The 25,055-nt window shown below is 34.9% G+C and overlaps 1 protein-coding gene across 1 annotated transcript in view; it reads left to right on the top strand.

Annotated features, from left to right (window-relative positions):
• The window catches only part of WDPCP (WD repeat containing planar cell polarity effector), a 375,892-nt gene that overhangs the window by 124,057 nt on the left and 226,780 nt on the right, over window positions 1–25,055 (top strand). Inside the window, exons 7-9 of the mRNA XM_023512057.1 lie at window positions 12,196–12,310; window positions 14,618–14,751; window positions 18,043–18,234. Coding sequence (XP_023367825.1) covers window positions 12,196–12,310; window positions 14,618–14,751; window positions 18,043–18,234 — 441 coding nt within the window. The remainder of the gene's footprint in view (window positions 1–12,195; window positions 12,311–14,617; window positions 14,752–18,042; window positions 18,235–25,055) is intronic.

Genomic DNA, 25,055 nt, shown 5'->3' with positions numbered 1-25,055 from the left:
AAAAAAAAAAAAAGAAATATATTTGTGACCAGAAATTTTAAGTGGGGCTTTTTATTTTTGAAAAATTTTTAGAAAAATATGAAATAACATTCAAAAAGTAAAAATAAAATCATTACTAATATTAGTTTTTTAAAAAATTTATAAGGCGGCTCAACGCCCATGGCTCAAGTGGCTAAGGTGCCAGCCACATACACCTGAGCTGGAGCATTCAAATTTGGCCCGGACCTGCCAAACAACAATGACAACTGCAACCAAAAAAATAGCTGGGTGTTGTGGTGGGTGCTTGTAGTCCCAGCTACTTGGGAGGTAGAGGCAGGAGACTCACTTGAGCCCAGGAGTTGGAGGTGGCTGTGAGCTGTGATGCTATGGTACTCTATGCAGAGTGACAGCTTGAGGCTCTGTCTCAAAAAAAAAAAAAAAAAAATTTATAAGGCAAGAAGTTAAAGTTCATGTCTTTCAGCTCCAAATTCCATCTCAGTGAGGTGCCTACTATCACCAGTTTTGAGTATATTATTTCTGACATTTTCTTGTGTGTATATAATTTCTGTATGCATGTGTTTATACATACCACTCTTTTATTACCCCTAGTGAAATGGGATGCTGCTACTTGTGTAAGTCCATACTTTTAAAAATATCCTTCCTACTTCAACAATATATCATAGACATGGTCAGAAGATTTCTGGTTAATTGAACTTATTTATCTTTTATGTTATCTTCTATTTAGTTTCTTGTACTAACAACATTCACAATAGGCAAATTTAGAAATGATTGATTTATTAGCTGAAATTATAATTTATTAATTTATATGGCATAGACATTGCTTATTTGCTTGGGGCATTCCCACCTGATGGATGAATTCCTCAAGAAACTAAAGAATAGATAAGAAGGCTTTTTAGTGAGTAGAGAATTAGAACAAAAGCAAGGAGGTGTTCTAACAGGATATTACTATCAAGCTTAGGTAGCTCTATGACTTACCCTTGGGCTCTTTCTGTTTTGAAAACTGTCATTAATCATCAGAGTCATAGTCCTGAACATAATTAGAGACACACAGAGCAGGTTTCCTTTGGACTCCTGCCCTGAACTGGAATCAGAGCACTGCCTACCACTCCATGTGAGATATCTGACTAGGTCCTCATTCCTGAGAGAGGACCACTTATCACATTACCTTTTTGGGTTTTTTTTTTTTTTTGAGACAGAGCCTCAAACTGTCGCCCTGGGTAGAGTGCTGGGGAATCATAGCTCACAGCAACCTCCAACTCCTGGGCTCAAGTGAGTCTCCTGCTTCTGCCTCCCAAGTAGCTGGGACTACAGGCGCCCGCCACAAGGCCCAGCTATTTTTTGGTTGTAGCCATCATTGTTGTTTGGCAGGCCCAGGCTGGATTCAAACCTGCTAGCTCAGGTGTATGTGGCTGGCGCCTTAGCCACTTGAGCCACAGGCACCAAGCCACATTCATTACCTTTTTGTTATGTGAGAAAAGTGATGGTTAGAATTTGAGGACCTTTCAAACCTGCATGACAGAGACATGGGAAATAAATTCACCTTCACATCAACTCATTTACAAGCACTCATATTAGATTTGGCTCTGTGGGGGTGGCTAATATAAAGAGGTGGTGACAACCTCAAATACATGTATCTCCAGACATTTCCAGATGTCATGTCCCTTGATGGCTAAAATAACCCTCAGTTGAGAACTACTAGTTAAGGTGAAGACTGGTTTAGAGTAAAGAAAAGAGAGGAAAGCCAGCTGGAATATTGCATGGAAATCAACTGAGAAGTGTAAGTTAAGGTTATTAGTTTCTCTTATCAGGGAAAGAGTATATATTTATTATTAGTAGATCTGTTTTGCTCTTTTTTACCCTCTAAGTATGAGACCTTTGGTTAGTTGCTTTTAGCCTTCTGCCTGGGAGTTAGTGTAAGGATTAACCTGATTAGTATTAATTTTTTAAATTTCCATACTTACTGTGTACCAGAGTTATACTGGTATTTTACATGTATTACATGTATGTAAAATTCTTCTGTAAATTATAAAATGTTATATAAAAATAATGTATTATATTATCTAGTATGTCTTTTTGGTTACTTCTTAACTCTACTTTTATCCCTTTAGATATTTAAAACTACTGGAAATAGTATAAAATTCACCTTTAGACCTTGGAGAATTTTTTTGTGTGAATTTGACCAGGATTATAACTATTTTCTAGAACTGATCACTTTCCCTTTTATGTAAGTATAATAAGCTAGATTTTAAAATTATATTAGGGATTAAAGTGTAGCATCAGTTGTTTAATAATGAGAATAAGTTGGCAAATGACATTTCTTAAATTGAAATAGACTTAGCAGGTAGATTTTCAGCTGTGCATCTATTCCATATATCAAATAGCATCATACAGGTATTTGGGAAACCCCACAGGGGGTCCCAGTAGGGAACCCTACTTCTCTATCCAGAAATACATTTGTTTATTTCTTGTCCTTTTGTTTCTTCTCCTTTAGTCAAATCCTATAGTAAGCCAATTAGTTTTTTTTAATCCTTCGCTTCACCACATTCACTTTGTCCCTTTCTTTTATGGATTAGTCAGGCACAGTTTCTCTCTATACACAATAAATGTTTGCTAAGTGAAGGAATAAATTACAGAAAACATGTTATCTCTCTTGTTGCAGGTTATCTGTTAAAATGATCAGTGACCCTACTTTTCATTATAGATTTCCCTAATGTTAAATTGTTTGACTATTTGTAGTTCTCTGAGTTTCTCCAGAATTTATCCTATGAATTATATTTTGGGAAGAGTATTGTGGGGGTTGTTGGGTACCATCATAATGCAGATTCACTGGGCTTCTGGGAGAGTAGCTATGCAGTACCTAAGTATTTGCTCAAGCCCTAGAATTCACTCCAAGGGTCATGATAGCTTGTCAACTTTCAGGATTGTAGTGTTTAGCACCTCCTGTCTCTCATGTGTCTCTTAATGATTTCATAGGGTCAGTTTTGGCTCTCTGCTCGCCCGTCATGGATTGAACCTATCACCCATTGTTGATTTTTATTACTAACCCTGCATACCTTTACTTTTTGTTTCTTCTCACATGTAATAATAATGACATGGATTTGGGGGGAGTTTTGTTAACTAATGAGAATATTGAATTTAATGGAATTGGTTTTGGTCACTATTATAAAATTGCTCGCTCACTGTTGAGTGAGTACACATACTAGTATGTAGTGTTGTACACATACTAGTTCTTCTTAAATACTTAAGACCAAGTTGGATATATTTCTTTTCTTTATGGGTTTTTAAGCTGCCTCCATCTATTTTAACCAAAACCTCCACTTCTCTTTGAGATTACAGGCTTATACTGTATTCTATGCATATTCTACCAATATGAGATACCATATTGTATCAATATCATTCAATACCATACAATATGGTACAATACCATATTGTATTCTACCAATAATGCATAGAATATAGTATAAGGATATAGGAAGTATTCATGTATTTTATGACCTACTTATGTTGTTATTTATTTTGATTACCTAATATTGTATGTTATATAATTTTCTGTTTCTTTTCAAAGTATTATTTCACTTCCTGTTAAGTACTTAAACTAAGTACCATAGACTCTAGGGTTAAGAAAACCCAATTTGAAGAGCCATCTGAGAGTCATTTCCAAGTTTCTTAAAGTGAAAACACACCTCTCTGGTTGAGTTTATTGAAGAAAATGAGGAGAAAATGGTGACAATAGAAAGAGACATGGTTAGAACAGGAATAATAAAGAAGGTACTTTCTGTCGGGAGTGGTATCAGAGAAAAAGAAGTGTTTTAGTTTCACTTTTGCCTCAGTTTCTATTTTTTGCCTTTGTCTCTTGCACAGACAACAACATGCAAATCAGGACAGTGTTAGGAGATCCTGTGGACCTTCTCATTTGTTTATCCTGTGGGTCCCTTCTTCAGGTTAGATCAGCTTCAGAGGTGCCTCCTTTTGCTACTCTGCCAGACCTTTTTTATTTTTTCAACTACTAGGATCCTCCAATCCAGCGGTTCTCAACCTGTGGGTGGTAACCTCTTTGTAACAATGAAAATGCATCCTGCATATCAGATATTTATATTACGATTCATAACAGTAGCAAAATTACAGTTATGAGGTAGCAACAAAATAGTTTTATGGTTGGGGGTCATCACAACATGAAGAACTATATTAAAGGGTCATGGCATTAGGCGCATTAGAAAGGTTGAGAACCACTGCTCCAGTCTCTTGTAATGGAATGGATCGTGATCCTGGGGCCCCTTTTCCTTCTTGTCTTACCAGATCTTTCAATTTTGGAGGGCTTGAGGACTTAACCAATTTGGGGAAACAGGCAGAGGTGAGAATAGCACTTTCCTGTCTGGGCTGGAATATTTTTTTCCTAAATTTCAGACTTTTTTTCCTTAAACATCTCCAGGAGTATCTTTGGCACCAATACCTAAAAACTTTATGCTTCCTCATAGGCTGTTTTATAAAAATGAATTAATTAGCTTATTTATTTATACCTTCTTATTCAAAAATACAGTGTCAGGATTACCTGTAGCCTCTAGGATATTTAGCGATCTGAAATGGTGGATGTACCTTGATCCCCTTAAGTATGCAAACTTAGTTTCAGTCAGATGGTTAAACTGATCTTATGGGTTGAAATGCCATAGAACTCAGATTTTGGACCTCTTTCTGTCTTTTCACTCACTTTTTAAGGAGATCTTGGCTAGTTCCATGACTTTAAATACTACCTTTATATTATTGATGACTTCCAAATACAGAGTGTGCTGAAAATGTATACACATTTAATAAAGGAAAAAGAACTATTAAAATTATAATACCTAACATATAGTGATAACAAAAGATGAATACAAATCATGTTTGAGCACCTCTTATAATTGTAAAATTGAATATTACAATTTTAATAGTTTTTCCTTTCTTAAAATATGTATACATTGTTTTGGCACCTTCTGCATATATCTCAAGGCCCCTTTCCCCCCAGAATTTCAGGTTTGTTTTTAATTTCCTTGGATATCTGCTCTTATATGTCCATAGACACCCTAAACTTAACATGTCCAGAATCATAGTCTTTTCTAAAAGGTTCTTTATTTCAGATTAATATGAGGGTACAAACCATTAAGTTACAGTGTTTGCATTTGTTAGGTAAGATCCCTATTGTAGTTGTGCCTCTCACCTAGGACGTGGGCCATATAACTTTACATTGTTTCTATTAGGTGAGAGCACCAATCCCCTCCCTCTTGCTCCATCCCCTCTGCTTGAATTACATTGAGTTTTTCCTCTTGTGTAGGCTTGTATTAGTTTGTTTACTGGCTTCATGTTAGTATTAAATACATTGAGTACTTGCTTTTCCATTCTTGTGATACTTTACTAAAGAGAATGTTTTCCAACTCTATCTAGATTACTACAAAATATGTAAAGTTTCCATCTTTTTTTAATAACTGAACAGTATTCCATGGTATGCATATACCACAGTTTATTAATCCATTCATGGGTTGATGGCCACTTGGGTTGATTTTATATCTTGGTGATTGTAAATTGATTGCGATAAATATTCTAGTGCAGATGTTCTTATGGTAAAATGATTTTTTTTCTTCTAGGTAGATACCTAATAATGGGATTGTGGGATCAAATGGAAGGTCTGTTTTGAGTTCTTTGGGATTCTCCATATGTTTTTCCAGGGAGGCTATATTAGTTTACAGTCCCACCAACAGTGTAAAATGTTCCCTTCTTTCCACATCCCTGCCAGCATCTGCAACTTTGGGACTTTGTGATGTGAGCTATTCTTACTGGGATTAGGTGATATGCAGGGTGGTTTCGATTTCCTTCACATGTTTATTGGCCATTCATCTGTCTTCTTCAGAGAAACAGAACCAAAATCTTGATTTCTTATAATCTAAATTTGCTTTTCCTCTAGCATTCCCTATCTCAGTAAACACAACTACTCAAGTGAAAATTCTTTGAGTCTTTTTATTATATGCCACATCCAATTCTTCAGCAAATTATAGAAGATATTCTTTTTTTTTTGAAACAGAGTCCCACTATGTCGCTCTTGGTAGAGTGCCCTGGTGTCACAACTCACAGCAACCTCACTCTTGGGGTTAAGTGATTCTCTTGCCTCAGCCTTCAAAGTAGCCGGGACTACAGGCGCCCCCCACAACGCCCAGCTATTTTTGTTGTTGTTGTTGCCATTGTTGTTTATCTGGCCTGGGCTGGATTCAAACCTGCTAGCCTCAGTGTATGTGGCTGGCACCGTAGCCACTGTGCTATGGGCGCCGAGCCTCTAGAAGATATTCTTAAATATTTCTCAAATATATCCATCTACAATTTTCTCCAGCATTACCTTTCTAGTCCAAGCCATCAACTTCTCTCACCTTGACCACTGCAGTAGCCTCTTAATAGTCTCCCTGCTTTCAATCTTGCCTTGACCCTCTGCTTTAAAGCATAATTAGATTATAATTCTCTGCTGCTTAAAATTCAAGTGACTTGTTATTAGCTTGGTCTCACTTGACCTGGCCTTTGACTACCTCTCTTACATCTCCCTATATGAACATCTCTTATACCTTAGCTTTCAGCTACACTGGCCTAGCTTTCTTCAGTTATCCTGGCACATTCTGACCTCAGATCTTTTACATTTGCTATTCTCTCTAAACTCTTTGAACTCCCTTTCTCTAGATATTTGTGTGGTTTTTCCTTTACTTTATTTGAGTCTGTACTCAAATATCTTCTCTTTTTTTTTTTTTTTTTTTTTTTGAGACAGAGCCTCAGGGTGTCCCCCTGGGTAGAGTGCTGTGGCATCACAGCTCACAACCTCCAACTCCTGGGCTCAAGCAAGTCTCCTGCCTCCACCTCCCAAGTAGCTGGGACTACAGGTGCCTGCCACAATGCCTGGCTATTTTTTTTGGTTGCAGCCATCATTGTTGTTTGGCAGGCCCAGGCTGGATTCGAACCTGCCACCTTAGGTGTATGTGGCTGGTGCTTTAGTCACTTGAGCCACAGGCCCTGAGCCCAAATATCTTTTCTTCAGAGGGGGTTTTTATTTCTTTGTTAGTTATCCTGCTTAAAGTAATGTCGTTCTAAATCCTTATCCTTATTGTTTCATTTTTGCTCCATAGTTCTTCTCACTATCTGACATTATACTTAAACTATTTGTTTATTGTCTGTGTCCACACTTGAATGCATGCTCCATGAGGGAAGAGAAGGATGTTGTCTGTTTTGTTCACTGCTATATTCTCAGCACCTGGAACAGTGCCTTGCTTATACAGTATACTAAATATGTATTTGTGGGATGAATGTATTTGAATGGATGAATAAGTGGCTGCACCTGTCTTTGAGAAAGATTCTGAAGGAATTCCCAAGCTCACTGGGCAGAATCCAAAGTCCCCAAATCACTTCTGTCCCCATAGATCAATTATCTACCTGATGTATGCACGCTTTTGACTCCCTGATACCCTTTGAGTCCTTTCTAGCATCAGTTCCCTCTTCAACCCTCTCCTAATCATTGCACTTTCTTTCTCCATCCCACACAAGTGATATTTTGTAATATAACCAATACTCATACATAGAAAAAGAGGCTTTTATTAGGAGATGAAGGTTATTTTATGATAGTGGTGGAGAGAACAAAAAAGGAGAAAAAATTGGAGACTTGGAAAACCTAGATTCTAGAGTTCTGAAGGAACTTGTAAATATCTTGGAGACAGTATACTTGTGAAATCATAGCAAATGGGAAAAGCAACAAAAGATTATACTTTTTACTGGATAGAACTCACCTAGAGTCTGGTGTTCCACATGTAATATCATGCCCAATCTGGGCTATAAGGTTTTTAAAAGGGCAAAAGAGTGTGTTCAGAGATGGTTAACAGTATAGTGAGACTCCATTATATAAACAATGGTTAAATAATAATAATAATTTCCAAACATGATGTGTCAGGCATTATTCTAAATGTTGTTGATAAGAAGTTATTTAATCCTCATCCTAAAAAGCAGGTACTATCATGTCTATTTTGAGATGAGGAACTGAAGGTACAAAGAGGTTAAATAGCTCCCTAAATGTCGCACAGGTAGTAAGAGGTAGAGCCACTGCTGATGTTATTCTGATTTCAGAGAATGTGCTCTTTTTAATTATACCTTTTTTTTTTTAATTATTGTTGGGGATTCATTGAGAGTACGAGAAACCATGTTAACACTGATTGCATTTTTTAGGTAAAATCCCTCTTATAATTGTGTCTTCAGAGTCTGTGCTCTTAACCACTATGTTTTCTTTGAATATTTAAAGAAGGTGCTATTGAAGAAAAAAGTGAGGCTACTGTGGAATTTGTAAGAAGGTAGCTTTAGCCTTAACCTGAAGCTTGAAAGTCACTATTTCCTTCTCATTCCCCCAATCTACCCATATGTGCTTCTAGAGTAGGACTGGCAACAGCATTTTATAACTCTTGTTTGCTATCATTGCTACCTCTATTTTATTAACCTTTTTTAAGAATTATTATTTCATTCTTTTTGAACCATTAGATTTAGTTTAGTGCAATCAATATTCAGTTTTTGATGAATGAATGAATGGTCTTTAAATTAATTAAAACTGTCTCATTATGGAATATCTTCCCTTTGAAGCAGTGAGCTCCTGGTCCTGGGAGTATTCAAGCCTGGGCTGGATGCTTGAAGGGATGCTGCAGAAAGAACATTTATGTCTTATATATGTGGAAGGTTAGACCAGGTTTTTTTCTAATTGACTTATCTGATCCTATGATGTAAGTTTTTATTCTGTTTCCAAATATTTATTGAACACCTACTATGTGCCTGGCATTAATCTAGGTACTGAAGATGCAAAGATAAATGTGGCCCAGCCAATATCCATATGGAGCTAATAGTAATTCAGAGGTGCTGAAGAATATAGGTGAAATGTATTGGTAGACAACAAATTAATAGAAAAGGACAGATTTTAGAGATATTTTGAATAATGGGGGAAAGGCAGAAAATCTGTCATAAAGGGGAGACATAGATATAAAAAACGACCCCCAAATTGCCTATGTATGTAATAAGGGAGAATTTGGGAAGTAAAAGGCTTATGCTATGTTGCAATGGGGGACTTCCCCAAAAGGGGACTACAGGTATTTGCCATCAAGGTATGTTGAAGGGCTAGATGCAATTCAGTAGAGATTAATTTGTGAAGTATTTTGAAGTTCTTGAAACAATTGTGCCTTCTCTTATTAGTCTCCAAAACTCATAAAGATGAGTAAGTCCCATCTCCACTTCTGCCCCTTCAGAGGGGGTAAAGGAATAGTCCATTAAGGGTTAAGGGTTAAGATGAAATGGAATAGTCCATTAAGTCAAGTAAAAGTAAGCTTTCTGGTGATTAGGACAGGGGTACTAATAATATATACAAAAGGACCCTTTGGGGTTTTTTCTGATTCATGTCTGGAATCTGTTAGGCAGTGGAGGAATGGTGGTCTGTCTTTTATTACCCTGGTCCTTCATGCTGCTCCTCTTTCGTACATGTCCAAATACGTTTTAACAGAATCATCTTTTCTAGCTGAGACATGATGCCTAGGTGGGTGGGGGATTCCCCTGTTTTGTTTAAAATCATAGTTGTCTTTGAATTTGGCTAGCATGTTCATGATTAGTTTACTGACAATTGGTTTTTTTCTTTTTATACCATATGCTATTCCATGATTCATCAGCTTTGAGTCTGTTGCTTTGAAGGTGAAACAATTTCTTCCAATGTTGATATTTCATAATCTCATAGATAACAAGCATACGCATATGCATAGTCCTTTTAGAAGTTTTAAACATTTGGAGATGAATGAATTATGCTGCCACAAATGGAAAGGAGCAGTATAAAATTATAATGGTGATATTTAATCATCTTTTGTTGGGGGGTTGTGTGAACATTGATATTGTTAAAGCCTGGCTGGTTTACGATATTTCTTTATCTCTGATTGTGAAATTGTCACTGATGTGTGTTATAAAAATTGAACATCTTACTTAATCACCTTGATTTACATATATTTTAATATTTTAGACTGACAAGACCTTTATTTTTAGAAGTTGGGTTTAAATACCAAATAAATCATAATATTAGTTGTTTATATTGTAATGGTGGCATTTCTTCTATATTTAATGTATAGCAATGACTAGGGAAACTTGAAGAAATACTGTAATCTTTCAAATTATTTTAATAGAACACATTATATTTTCTGAATGTAAAACAAGGTAGTATTTCTGAATATTTTAGTATTCTAAATATTTAAAAATGAGAAGATCACCTAACCCCAGAGAGAATAGCCCACATCACAAAATCTCAAAGCTGTAGATGCTGGCTGGCATGGATGTGGAGAGAAGAGAGCACTTTTATACTGCTGGTGGGACTGCAAAATAATACAACCTTTTTGGAAGGAAGTATGGAGAATCCTTAAAGAACTCAAATTAGACCTCCCATTTGATCCTGCAATCCCATTACTAGGCATCTACCCAGAAGAAAAAAAATCCTTTTGTCATAAGGACATTTGCACTAGACTGTTTATTGCAGCTCAAATTACAATCACCAAAACGTGGAAACAGCCTAAATGCTCAACAATCCAGGAATGGATTAATAAGCTGTGGTATATGTACACCATTGAATACTATTCAGCCATATAAAAAAGATGGAAATTTTACATCTTTTATATTAACCTGGATGGAGGTAGAACACATTCTTATTAGTAAATCATAACAAGAATGGAGAAGCAAGAATCCAATGTACTCAATTCTAATATGAAGGCAACAGATGATCTAATGCAAGGGAGGGAGTGGGGGAATGAGGAATTGGGGAGAGGGGATAAGAGAGGGGGATGGGGGTTATGGTTTATGGCACACCTCTTGAGGGCGGGACACAATTACAAGAGGGACTTTACCTAACAACTATAATCAGGGTAACCTAATTCTTTGTATCCTCAATGAATCCCAAACAATAAAAAAAACAACCTGGCATTAATGTACACAGTGAAGATTTAATATTAAAAAAGAAAAAGAAAAACCTGAGACTTCTTTTGATCGCAGACTGAGACATTAAATAATCAGGTAGCCATCTTATCTGCCATGGAAATTACAGTACTTGAATTTTGTAAAACACTCCCCATCACCAAAACTGTATATGTGCATTAGGATTTAAAGTATATGTACAACCGTAGAATACTATGCAGCCATAAAGAAAGATGGAGACTTCACATCTTTTATGTTTACCTGGATGGAGCTGGAACATACTCTTCTTAGGAAAGTATCTCAAGAATGGGAAAAAAAGTATCCAGTGGACTCAATAGTACTATAGAATCAATATATAATCACCTACACACTCATATGTATGGCAAAACATAACTATAGTCCAGAAGTAGAAGGCAAGAGGAGAGACAGGGGAGGGGAGGGGGGATATGGGCAGAGGGAGGGTATTTGAGGGGAATTCACCTAATGTGTATGCAATGGTACATTTCCAAACTATTAAGAAATAAGTATAATTGTGATGGATGTGTTACTTAGTTCAATGTAAGCATTTCACGTTGTATATCGAAACAGTACCCTGAACCCTATAAATGCATCAATGTACAAAGTTATGATTTAATAAAAAATAATAAAATAATAAACTATATGTATACTAACATTAGTATCTTAAAAAAAAAAGAAAAAAGAGGGCAGTGCCTGTGGTTCAGTGGGTAGGGTGCTGGCCCCATAAACCGAGGGTGGCCGTTTTGAATCCGGCCCGGCCAAACTACAGCAAAAAAATAGCTGGGCATTGTGGCAGGTGCCTGTGGTCCCAGCTACTCAGGAGGCTAAGGCAGGAGAATCGCCTGAGCCCAGGAGTTGGAGGTTGCTGTGAGCTGTGACACTACAGCACTCTACCGAGAGCAGTAACATGAGACTCTGTCTAAAAAAGAGAAAAAAGAAAAAAAAAAGAATATTGGACTGCTAATAAACATGGACTAAATTAGGTTTCTGCATGTAATTTTACTCAATGCACTTAGTGCATTGTCTCATTTAGCAACCTCTTTTTACTCAGAATGTCGGTGATTGTTTTTCAATGCAAAAAATTCTTGATAATTTCATGGGGTAGATGTATGTATAAATTTCTATATAATTTATACTTTTGGAGAGAGATTTTTAAAAAATTGTAATTCTCATCATCTCTTCCTCTCCTTCTGCCTTACCTGATTTTAGCTCCTCTTTGGTTCAGGTGCGCTGGTGTCCCTAAGCCTTTCTGGGCCGCAGCTGGAGAAAGTGGTGATTGACAGAACCCTAGTGGGGAAGCTCATCTCAGACACCATCAGTGATGGTAATTACCCCCATGTGCAAATCAATTGCCTACATTAACAGTGGGGCAGGAGAAATAGTGTGTCAACAGGTAGACTAATTATTACCACTGGGGACTTGCAAACAGAAGTAATTGCTTGTAATGGCATACTTACAACCCCTGAGACCAATACAAGTTTTGAGTAAGATTTAATATCAAAGTTTTTGTCTTCTTGTCAAGTGTTAGGCTTATATTCTCAGTATTTTTCACATTTCCTTATAAAATGTGAATGTATATTTAAAATTGGATTTTGTTTTCATTCTTTCAAAATCAATTCTCTATTACTGACATTTCAAATATATTTCATTTCCAAATGAATTTTGAGTAAATAACACAAATACACCAACAAAGCCACCAGTAAAAAAACTAATGCTTTGGCTCTTAGAGGAAGATTTGTGCTTATTAAAGTCATCTCAAACTTCTGGCCTTAAATAATCTTCCCATCTTGGCCTTCCAAGGTGCTGGGATTATAGGCATAAGCCCCCATGCCTGGTCCTCTTTCTTATTGAAGTCTTATGAACTCTAACTTCAGAGAGATTTGGGGTATATTTTCTAAATATCAAAATTCAGTGCCAAATATACTGGATACATCTAGTTCCATTAAGTGATACTGTAATCAGTAGATAATTTGTAAAAAGCACATAAGAAAAGATTTTAAGCCAATCATTGACTAGAAAGGATTCTGACATATATTGAGCCATAAAGGCTCTATGCTGGGTCCCAACATACCTGTTTCATTTAATACAAGAAAACAAGGCATAGTTATTTCCATTTGTATACCTAAGAAAACTGAAGCTGACCTACTAAGGAACATGCCCAGAGTCATATAACTAGAAAGTGATTGAGCTGAGATTTGAATACAGGTTCTGGCTGCAAAGCCCATTTTCTTTTTACTATACCATGGTGACTCCTGAATTTTTGAAATTATGTTCTTTTATTCAGGGTGAAAAGTCTAGAAACATTACATTATTATGAAAGATTGAAAATGTCAGTGTCTTAAAATGAGTAATTAAAGGAAAATGTGGCCTAGTGAAAAGGACAGGTGAGAATAAAGAAATCTTTCTGCTGTATGCTCTCTCTAGCTACCTCTGGATAAAATAAGACACAATCATATTATCTTAAAGAAGAGTGTTCTGCAGCATGGCTATAATTGGCAACATGAGCGATAATAATAAGCTGTGGGTGGGATTGTAAGCATGCCATTCCCCCTTACTTAAAGGAATATGGTGCTAAGGAAGCTTCCCTATGGAAGAGGTTTCATTTTCATAGTCTGATAATTGACCTCTTCATTAACATTGCAAATAAAATAGTGGCTGTGATGATTTTGTCATATTGATGCTCCTTGATAAGAATTAAAAGGAGGCTTCTAATACTGTTTGTCTCTCTGAGTTATCTTTTTTCACTTCTTTTATTTATAGTCCAAATAATACACTCTCTTGGGAACATGATAACAATGTGATTTCTTGGCAGTTCTCCAGATTTTCCTGTAATTGTGTAGATCCACTGTTGGTCACTGCTTGCACAGCCAGGGGTGTGGAAGTAAAGAAAAATGTATAAATCATTTAATAATTTCTTTATGCTAGGAATAATACAAATCATTTCTGAAATTCCTATATGTTTTTGTCAATAATTTTATGTAACATTAATGGCCCTTTATGTAACCCATGAGTATTAATTATCTATATACATGTATGCTTTGGAAATAAGGCTATAGAAATTTTTTTCCTGATCGTCATCATTAAATATCAATTTGTGTAATATACGTTTGGGGCATTATATGATTTATTTCATGTGATGAAATTAAGCTTACATACCCTGTAAAAGAGTTATTGATGAAAATTTTTAAAAGAAGAAGAAATAAAAATGGTAGAAAATGCTGATCAGTATCCCCTAAAATCTACTTTATTCTCAGATGGTTTATATCATTTAAACATAGGAGTAAACTCTAGGCACAAATAAAAGTAATTGTTTTCATCTCTACATTCAGGTGTGAATAGTCTTTCTTTGGTCCTTTCCTAGCCCTGGTTCCAAATACATTTTATTTGGTGGTTATTGAAATAGTCAGAAGAAAAAAAGAAAAATATCAAATCTATGCATGATTAGTTTGATGATTATTGCTTATTCCTAATAGCTTTAGTATTTCTGTTAAATGTCATAATATAATATTTAGGAAACTTTAGCAATTTCAATTACTATGTATCTTCTGAAAGTAACTTTTTAAATATTTTAGTGGAAAAACTATTCATTTCTTATTATTCTAACTTAGTATTACCAAATCATGTTTTTTAGCTCTTCTCACAGACAGTTTTATCATCTTATCGTTTTTGGCACAAAAAAACCTATGTTTTATTCAGTTTACCAAGAAGATGGATTCTCCTGATGTAAACAAAAGACTGGAAAAACTCTCAGCCTTGGATTATAAGGTAGAAATTTCTATTTATATAGTCATATTATTACTAAAGAGTACTAGAGTATCATATGAGTTGATGTTATGTTCATTACTGTTGAACATTTCTGGATTTCAGAAAAACCAGAATTATTATAGATTAAGCTTGATTCACTGCTAACAGTGACCATGCTAAGTTTTCTTTTTCACTCTCATTAGATGGGGGTGAGTGTTACAATGGCATTTTTTGATCAATTTATATAGTGCTTCTAGAAGTCAAAGATAATAGAGGCATGTTATACTTTTTTAAAAAGTTTTTTTCTTGCTGGTGATAGCATGTACACCATTCTCATTTTCCCTTAAGACCCCATATGATCTTTTTAGGCTAGGGTAGCTGCTCTGATTTGTGTTTCTACAGAAAAGAAAGAAGGAAGAAGTCACTTTCAGAGGTTAATAGAAAAGTGTAATAACAAGGACTGGGGAGAACACCCCTGCCCCAGCCAGTATAACTGGAGAAAATGCAAAAAGAAATTTCCTTCATGTGTTAGTATCTCTCCCTTCACTAACTCTGGGTAATTTCTTTCCTTACTGTATCAGAGGCTTTACATCTGTTAAGGCAGAATTTTTATTTTAAATGATGTGTTTAAGTTTTGCCACATTGCATTTTAACTGCTGGGAAGGCATACTGTTTGCTACGGTGAGTATCTAATACATTTTCCAGGCTGTTTCAGTTCAAGGCCTCTTTTCAGCAATGACTTGTGTTTGCAAGATTGATCCAGCCTCTGTGACGTGGATTTGAGACAGTTCACTGTTCACTGGGGACAGAACTGATACAGCTTCCTTAAAAAAGATGATGCACACTTACCTAGAGCATCTATAGCAAGGGCAAAGAGTTTTAGAAGCCAGCTCTGTGGCTTGAAATGTGTGTGTGTGTGTTTGGAAGGGTATTTAACTTTTGCCTGCTGGGATTATTACTTATAAACGAGGTGGAAGTGGTATGAGGAACATTTAGTGGAAACATCTGTTCTTATGAAAAGGGTTTTTAATATGGAATAAAAAATATTAAATGAATTTTTCATTGTGGTACTAAACTGCAATGGTTAACTGAAGATTTACTAGAAATATTTATTGTTCATTTGCTAATATTTAAAGATATTGTTTATTTGCTAATACCCTTAAAATACACCAATGTGCATTAACTCAAACGATATAAAGTGTTGTTAATGCTAGTATATAAAATTTTGTATGACTTGTTTCTTCATCTTACATGAAGGTGAAGTCTTTTCCAATGGATGATGAAAAACTACCTGTTAATGAGAGCAGAGAGAAACTGTCAGTATGTCCTATTTTCTTAAGAAAAGATACGGAAAATAGATCTAATATTTGTGTCCTTAAACGTTAAGTAAGGGAATTACTTGCTTATTCTTTCTGCCTTTAGATTTTGGAAATTAAGAACATGGGCACTCCATTTTATTTCTATACATTAGAAAAGTAATATGTTTCTTTTTGGAAAGCCCATGAATTTCATTTCCTGGTTTTATGTTTAAAATATAGATATTTAATACTAAGTTAAATCTTCCAATTGTCCATTAGAAGGATATTTTAAGAATTTATTCATTTTACTTGCCCTCCTGATTATCATGAAAATTCATAAGAAATATGAAATAATCAAATAACATAAGAAGTTTGCATTATGTGAGAACCAGTTAATGATATTTGCTCATTTTAAACTTCTTTTCCTCATCTAGAAATTCATAGGTAACAGTAGGTGTATTTTTAAGTATTTAGCAATTTCATTGTGGTATTTCTGTCAAAGGAGAAAAATAGTTAAAATACTGATATTGAGGGCTTAAATATAAGAATTTTGACTTAAAAGCACTAAGTACATCTGTGTTGTCTACCCATTTGGATTTTAAAACAAGGAGGTGGTATAGAGTATTGTATTTCTGCTTTCTGTTACAGCTGTACCATAATTTAATTCTTTCAGATTGACATAATTTTGGCAAAGAAAATTGCAGGGTAAATATCCTAAAACTATTGACCTTTAACAAAATTTCCTGTCCACATTTTAAAATCCAATTCAATTTATTTAGTAGTGAAGGGACAGTGCAAGGAGTTAAATGTTTACCATGAGAGAACAACACTGGTAATTACTTTGATTTCAGTTTCTTTTGATGTGTATTTGGAGGATGAAGAGGTCAATAATATTATGGCCATGCAAATAGAAAAGGGTTCCTTTTGACCATATTGAAAAAAAATAGCAGAGGATTATTAAAGCATTAACCTTGATTTTAATGGCCTTGGTTGAGTGGTGAGATCACAATTTGGATGAGCCTGATTATTTACTAAATACAATACATAAATGCAACGGGTTCTTAACACCCATTGCACTCTGGCATTATCGCATTACTGCCATCCTTTGTTGCCTTGCAGACAGGAATATGAAAGCAATCTGTCATGTAGTGAGACTGGCTCCAGAAGCATTTCTCTGATAAGAAGACCCCCTGCCCTTTGCTAGTGTCTGGTCCAGTAGGCTTAGCCATGCGCTTAATCCCCAGAAAGTGGTTCGATTATTGCTGACCAGCAATGGCAAGATAGTTTTTTTTTTCTTCCAAGCTATCAACCTTCCATTAATTCCTTAAGCAGAAATACGGTGCAATCTATATTTCCTTGGCATGTGTCACCCAGATGGTGCCGTGCTTATGTTTTCAAATAACCATGTTCCAAAATAACATAGTTTGAATAATAAATTCTACAAATCCTTCCTAAGAAAGAGAAGCATAATTCTCAGAAGCTGCATAAACTTTTACGCATGATGCTGTGGCTTATCCCTTTTATGCAGAATATGTATGTCTGTGTCTCATATATTCTTTAAAGAGATATTTGCCTCAAGTTATTTTTCCTTTTGTTGTTGTCAGTTATTGTTAACGTGTTATGTCTTAAACAGTAGTCAGACACTCTTGGTCAGCAGTACTGAACTTGTCATTTAATACAGCTGGTCTTAAACCCTGTGTGTAGATCGATGCTGTCAAGCAACCATGACTGTACATTTTGGTATTGATTGGAATTGCTACATCTAATTCTTCCCTAACTCACATTTCTCCTTTTCTTCCCTCTGCTAAAAATGGGGAGAATTTTGAACATATGTCTTTTTTACATGTGTGTCAAAAGAATTTGGTAAATTCTGACACCTTCTTAAGCACATATTTAACATGCATATTTACTTGCATGTATCTACATTTCCAGATGCTTTAATTTTTGTAATACTTTGAGGGTTTTACATCTTTTCAAAGAAATGTTTCTTATATGCTTTTTTTTTAATCATTAGATTTCCTATTGTGAAATACCTGGCCCAATAAACAGGACAACAAAGCGTCATCTTGCTATCAATTATGTTCAGGATATAGTTATTTGCTGGTGGCCACTGGTCAGTGATGATGCTTGGCCTTGGGCCCCCATTTCTTCTGAGAATGACAGAGCCAATCTTCTGCTCCTCGGTTACGCTCAAGGAAGACTAGAGGTAAACCTAAAACAAATATATACATTTTAATAAAGTATAAATAAAATAGAATTATTGGTTTTTCTATTCTGAAATAAATGTGAATTTTTTTAAAACTTATTAATTTTTCAAATCTTAAAAAAAGGAAATTGCATATGAAATGGGAGCCTAAGAAGTATCATATCTAGAGGATACCCTGATAATTCCAAGGCTGGCTAGAATAGTATAGTAAGTAAGAGATCAGGCTCCTGGGTTCAAATACTAAATGTGTCACTCCCTACCTCTCTATCTTTGAACAAATTGCTCACCTCTATGTGCTACAGTTTTATTAACTGAAAAGTTGAATTAGTGAAGATTGATAAATACATGCATTTAGAGCAATACCAATGTATAGTGAACTCTGAATCACTGTTCACTTTTGTGGCTCTTGTGATTAGTTGTAGTAGTACTGTCCTTACTATTTGGTCATGATTTCATGCCCATGAAAGCTATGTTATCACTTACCTTCTTCAAACATCAATCATTCAATTAACAAACATTACTCAAGTGCCTACTTTGTGCAAGACCCTGTGATGCCAAACCATAGCTGAGGCGAATTGTAAGGAGAGAAATAGTGATGGCCTTCTCAGTCCAGTATTGTGTCTCACACTGGAGCACCAAAAGGATTAATCTACAGAGTGAGTACAATATCGTCACTCTATCTATTCTTGACTGCGGTTTGATCTGTCATTCATTTATTCACGTGTGAACCTACATGTGTTTTCAGTTTGTACTAATACTTTGAGTATGCAATTCCCTATTTGTGTTTTTTATGACTTTAAAAATAATAGGTCTGTCATCCCCTAAACTTTAAGGTTTTTACCTAGGTAAAATAGTACATTCTTATATTTTCCTCTTATCATCTTTTAGTCTTTAAGGAATATTTCCCAGAATTAATATTCTGAGGTAAAATGAATAAGTCTAAGTTTTCTCTATCCCTACCTACCTCTTTTGGTTTTATTAACTTCAGGATGTCCTTTAAGACTGAAGAGTCCTAAAATTGAAAATATGTTTTTATGTATTCATATGTCCCTCTTTAGCAATCTTCTCAATTGCCTATAGATATTTTTAGTTTTCTTTTTCTGGAACTTTACCAATTCTGTTGCAGTGACTAGTAACACTTGTGTTTAGGTATTGATTTTGTGAGCCCAAAAAAGTGCCTGTGTTCCTAATCACTATGTTTTAGCCAAATGAATTAACATGCTAGCTTATTATTTCCCTCCTGTGTGTACACATCAATGGTATTTCAAGTAGAAAGTAGAAATACCATTGATGTGTCATTCAGCAACTATGGGCACAACCATGAAGTAAGCACTGTATTTCATATCAGGGGGTATGAAAAAGGTACTGTCTTGGCCTGCAAGGGCCTAAGTGTATACATAACAATGGTACTTTGAGTGGAGAGTGTGTAAGCAATAGTGGGAGACAATGGGGAGTGGTGATGTATTTATAGACATGCTAAAGAGAGAAGATTGAAGAGGCTTCGCAATGTGCTTATATAAGAGATTGGTGCACAATTTAACTTCTCTTATCCTTTCTAAAATAAAATACAGTAGAACAGAATAAGTAGATTGGATTAGAATGAAATGGTTTAGAATAGAATAATACAGATTAGGATAGAATAGAATGGTGGAATAGAATATAATAGAATGAATGAAATAGAATATAATGGAATTCAATAGAATAGAATAAATAGAATGGAATATAGTAGATGAGAATAGAATTCAATAGAATAGAAAGAGAAGAGAATAGATAAAATAGAATGAATAAAATAGAATAGAATTTAATAGAATAGGCTCGAATGAAATAGAATAGAATTTAGTAGAATAGATATCAGGATTGTACTAGCTCTGTAGATTGATTTGGCTAGCTTTTTCTTTTTCTCCTTTCTGAAACAGTACTAAAAAGAATTATCTAGCTGGGTATGGTGGCTCATGCCTATAATCCTAGTACTCTGAGAGGCTGAGGTAGGTAGATTGCCTGAGCTCAGGAGTTCCAGAGTAGACTGAGCAAGAGCAAGACCTCATCTCTACTAAAAACTAGAAAAACTAGCCAGGTACCATGACAGGCATCTGTAGTTCCGGCTACTTCAAAGGCTGTAGCAAGAGAATCACTTAAGCCCAAGAGTTTGAGGTTGCAGTGAGCTATGATACGATGGCACTCAATCCCAGTGTAACTGAGTGAGACATTCTGTCTAAAAAACAAACAGGGCAGCACCTGTGGCTCAAAGGAGTAGAGCACTGGCCCCATATACTGGAGGTGGTGGGTTCAAACCCAGCCCTGGCCAAAAATTGCAAACAAACAAACAAAAAAGGAAATATCTCTTGGCAGTGCCCATAACTCAGTGGGTACTGTGCCAGCCATATACAGCAAGGCTGGCGGGTTCAAGCCTGGCCCAGGCTTGCTAAACAACAATGACAACTGCAACAAAAAAATAGCAGGGCGCTATGGTGGGTGCCTATAGTCCCAGCTACTTGGGAGGCTAAGGCAAGAGAATAGCTTGAGCCCAAGAGTTTGAGGTTGCTGTGAGCTGTGACACCATGGTACTCTACCAAGGGTGACTTAGTCAGACTCTGTCTCAAAAAAAGGAAGTATCTGATACTTGAAGGTTTGGTAAAACTTAGCTATAAAATCACCTGGGTGTGGTATCTTGCAAGGAGGGTAAATGTTTCATTACTGATTCCATTTTTTAAAGTTTTTTATTTTTTAAATTCTGTTTTTTCCTTTTGTTTTCCATGATTTATATTTCTAGAAAATTATCCATTTTATGTGTTTGAATATACTTTTATAAAGTTGCATATATTTGCACATGACTTTTATTCATCATTGATTGCATAATGTCCCCTTTTTGATCCTTTGATCCTGGCATATTATATATGTATATTAAGATACATAATTCATTTTTTATTGAGAGCTTTTGTTTAAGGATTGGATACTTTTAGTTATTCTTTCAATATTAATCTGTTGGGAAAATACATAAGATTCTTTTTCAGAATTTCATATGAAATTCAGTATACAAAAGGTGACCATCTTTTAGAAGAAATGTCTAGGGCAATAATATTCTTTTTTGTGTGTGTGAAGACATAATCATTAACTATGAAGTATAGAATAATTTTTAGAATATCATGAACTATACCAGTCCAGTCTATTAAGGTAATTTTCAGGTATTTCCCTTTAAATTTTTTTCACTAGCAGCCCAGGGATTTCTTATTCTAATTATCAGAATAAAGACACAATATACTCTTTAACCCTAAAATTCAAACTAAAAAAATAGCAACCTTGCAGAGAAGAAATTTAATCTTTGGATCTATTAAATAGTAGAATTTTTAAAAAGGATTTCCCATCCTGATTCAGTTAGCAAAGATAATAAGCTTTTATTTGGACAGAGGCAGAATCCTAAAGCAATAGTCCTAGGTTAGCAACACATTACAATCACCTACAGAGCTTCTAAAAAGGGACACACGTAGACTAGTTACATCAAAATCTCTGGAGGGGAGGGAACATCTGTAATCTTTTACAGTTCCCTAGGTGGTTGTTATGTGCATCCAAATTGAGAAGGCTGCTTTACAGCAAATTAAAGAAACATTTTTTAAAGCCATTTTTTTTTTTTTTTTTGCATAACAGACCATGAAAAAGAAAAAGCCCACATACTGAATGAAATGAGAGTTTTAACAGTAGATTGTAAGTAGCAAATTGGCTTATCAAGTGGCTAAAAAACAAAACCAAGAAACATAGAAATAAGTTCTTTGTGACTGAATCATTTGTCTTTCAGAGGAAAAACATTTTAAAATTTATTTTATGGATATTAGAAATCTGCTGGTCTAATTTCACAGTACAGAGCTCTAAACAGTAGTCCATATCTTGATTAGGAACAGAGAGCAGAGAGATCTATGTAGTCTAAGAAAAAAAATCTGTCTTGAAAAATACATAATAATGCAAAAAAGACAGTTTTTATTGGTAAATTCATTAAAAATATATTTTAATTGTATATATGTTGATTAGCATATGTAATATGGTTGGTTTTTCATTTAAACTTCCACATATTGTATACTTCCTTTTGGAAAGGATCTTCCTAGAACTAGTGTTTTATTTGTTCATTTTGTCAATAATGTGATAACAACTTGTTCTTTCTTTACTTTTGTATTTAAGCAGGTATTTTAACTTTTTTGATGTTTGGATTTGAGAATACTTTCTGAGTATGGTGGTAATTTCATGATATCTTACTCAGAAAAGGTCACCTGAATTTGTTTACCAAATTATCAAAAACACATAAGCAGAGCTATTAAACCTTCAAATATATTGCAAGGGCTAGGGAATTATAACCTTATAAATATTATTTTTCCCATAAGAATTAAAAACTATTTTGCAGGGATTTTCAAGACTAGTAACTAATGAGAAAGTAATAATATGACCAACTATTAATATGTTATAATTTGACAAGAGGCATTCAGAAAACATTATAAATACATTCAGCTGAACAGCCAAAATATTAAAAAAAAATCTCTTCCAAAGAAATGTATGAACTGTATTAACTTTCGGCCAAATAACAAAGATACTCTATTTTAGGGATGCTGGTTCTTAAAAATATTTCTTTATTAAAAAATAAAACACACATAATGAAAACCACACAAAATAAATGTATAGTTTATTGAGCTATAATAAGGGAAACACCATTGGAACCATCACCAAAATCAAGAAATAGAACTGTATAGGTGCTCAGAAGTACCTCTTAAGTATTCTGTCATGATCTTAACCCTTTCCTTATCCCAAAAATTAACCACTGTCATGACTTTTTAACTACTCTCCTGTACACCCATATAGTTTTTATCATTTCCATCTGCATCCCTAGAAAACATAGCTTAATATTTAGCAATTTAGAACATTTTAATGTATATTTTAAACTTATTTTAATCCATACGTTCCCTATCAACCCCTTTCTTTTCTTTAAAATTTATCTGTTGAATCTATACTGTCCCACAATCTGGCTGTTGTAGTTTGTATATTCATGCATGTTTTGATATGTTTCTCTGTCCTTTGAAAGTTCTGTAAGTTAGTCAGTTTTGAGGACTATATGGGGTGATTTGTTCTTTCATCAACAGGCACATAATTTTAGGTTCTCTCTTGTATCATATCATATCATATCATATCATATCTTATTTTGAGACAGGGTCTTGCTCTATTGCCTAGGGTAGAATGCAGTGGAGTCATCATAGTTCAGTGTAGCCTCCAGCTGCAGGGCTCAAGCAATCCTCCTGTTTTAGCCTCTCAAGTAGCTGGGATTACAGATTCTTGACACCATATCTAGCTAATTTTTCTATTTTTGTTAGAAATGGGGTCACACTATTGCCCAGGCCAGCCTTGAACTTCTGGGCTCAAAAGACCCTCCTACCTTGCTAGGATTACAGGTGTGCCACTGCATCTGGCCTGTTTTTTCTCTTTTTGATGTTAGCAGTTTTGGCATTTAATGCCCAAATCTATTAATTCAGTAGGGTTGCAAAATGGTAATATATTTGGGGAAATTTTATAAAGAAACACTTCTAGTCAACTCCTATTTATTTTCCCAATATTTGTATTCATATAGGATAAGCAGGATAAATGTCTGATTGTTTTCTATTCACTGATTTTGAAGGTAATTGATTCCCTACCACTCCCTAAAGGTGACAATTAATGTTTATTTTTAAAATAGCATTATTAATTCATGAATTTAAATATATTCAATTTGGCAGGATTTATAAATTATAATGGTTATCCTTTGGAAGCTCAGATTGTCCTACTTTTAGCTAGTGGAGCTTCCTGAAATTGCTTCCCTTTTTGTTATAACCTCAACAGTCTTGGCTACCTTGTATGCTGTATGGTATGAAAGTATATTCTATGCTCATCCTATATATTTCCTGCCTCAGACCTAGAATTAGTCATTTCTCCAAGATACTCTAATTTTCCTTTAAATGGAAAATAGCATTTTAAGCGCAAGTCAAATTGTTAGGGATATTGGGCTATCTGTGTGGGTCTATTTCTGGGCTCTCTGTCCCATTGATCTATTTGCCTATTCATAAAATAAGTTTTTAATATATTTTGGTCACTATTTTAATAAGTAGTTCTATGTATTAGCATATTTTATTAATAAAAACATGTAAATTTATGGCTTTTACATACTAAAAAGTATGGCTAAGGGAATGCTTTATCTTTCAAATATGTCTGTCTTTCTAAACTTTTCTCCTTGTAAGATATTTATAAATTTATCCTATACATTAATGTCACAGTTCATTGAAAGCTTTTAAAAATGAGATGTATCCATTTGAAGATGATTATTACTATTTTGTTTTTAATATATTTGAATAATTAAAGATGTTGTGGAATAATAGGGAACTCTCATTCACTACTTATTAAAGAGTGAATTAGTAAACTATGAAAGAGAACAATTTAGCAATAGGAAATAATGATTTTGGTTGAGTCTTCTACGCTAAGAAAAATAGTCTCATGTGCTTAAAGAGACATGTACAGTAATGTTCATAGCATCATTGCAATAGCAAAAAAAAAAAACCCTCAAGACAATTTAAATTTTTTAATTAGAGGAAAATTAAAACATTTTGTGATGCATTCAGAGGGTGGAATGCAATATAGCAGTTTAAATGACTGAAGTAGTGCTGTGTGATTATGTGAAATCTCAAGAGAATAAATTGAGCAGAAAGAAAATACAGTAGGACAATATAATAACATTAAATAAGGCTCGGCACCTGTGGCTCAAGTGGCTAAGGCACCAGCCACATACGCCTAAGGTGGCGGGTTCGAATCCCCAGCCTGGG

Source organism: Otolemur garnettii, unplaced genomic scaffold, assembly GCF_000181295.1.
Source record: "Otolemur garnettii isolate 467f Iridium unplaced genomic scaffold, OtoGar3 scaffold00024, whole genome shotgun sequence".
Taxonomy (NCBI): Eukaryota; Metazoa; Chordata; class Mammalia; order Primates; family Galagidae; genus Otolemur; species Otolemur garnettii.
This window is presented reverse-complemented; position numbering and strand designations above follow the sequence as displayed.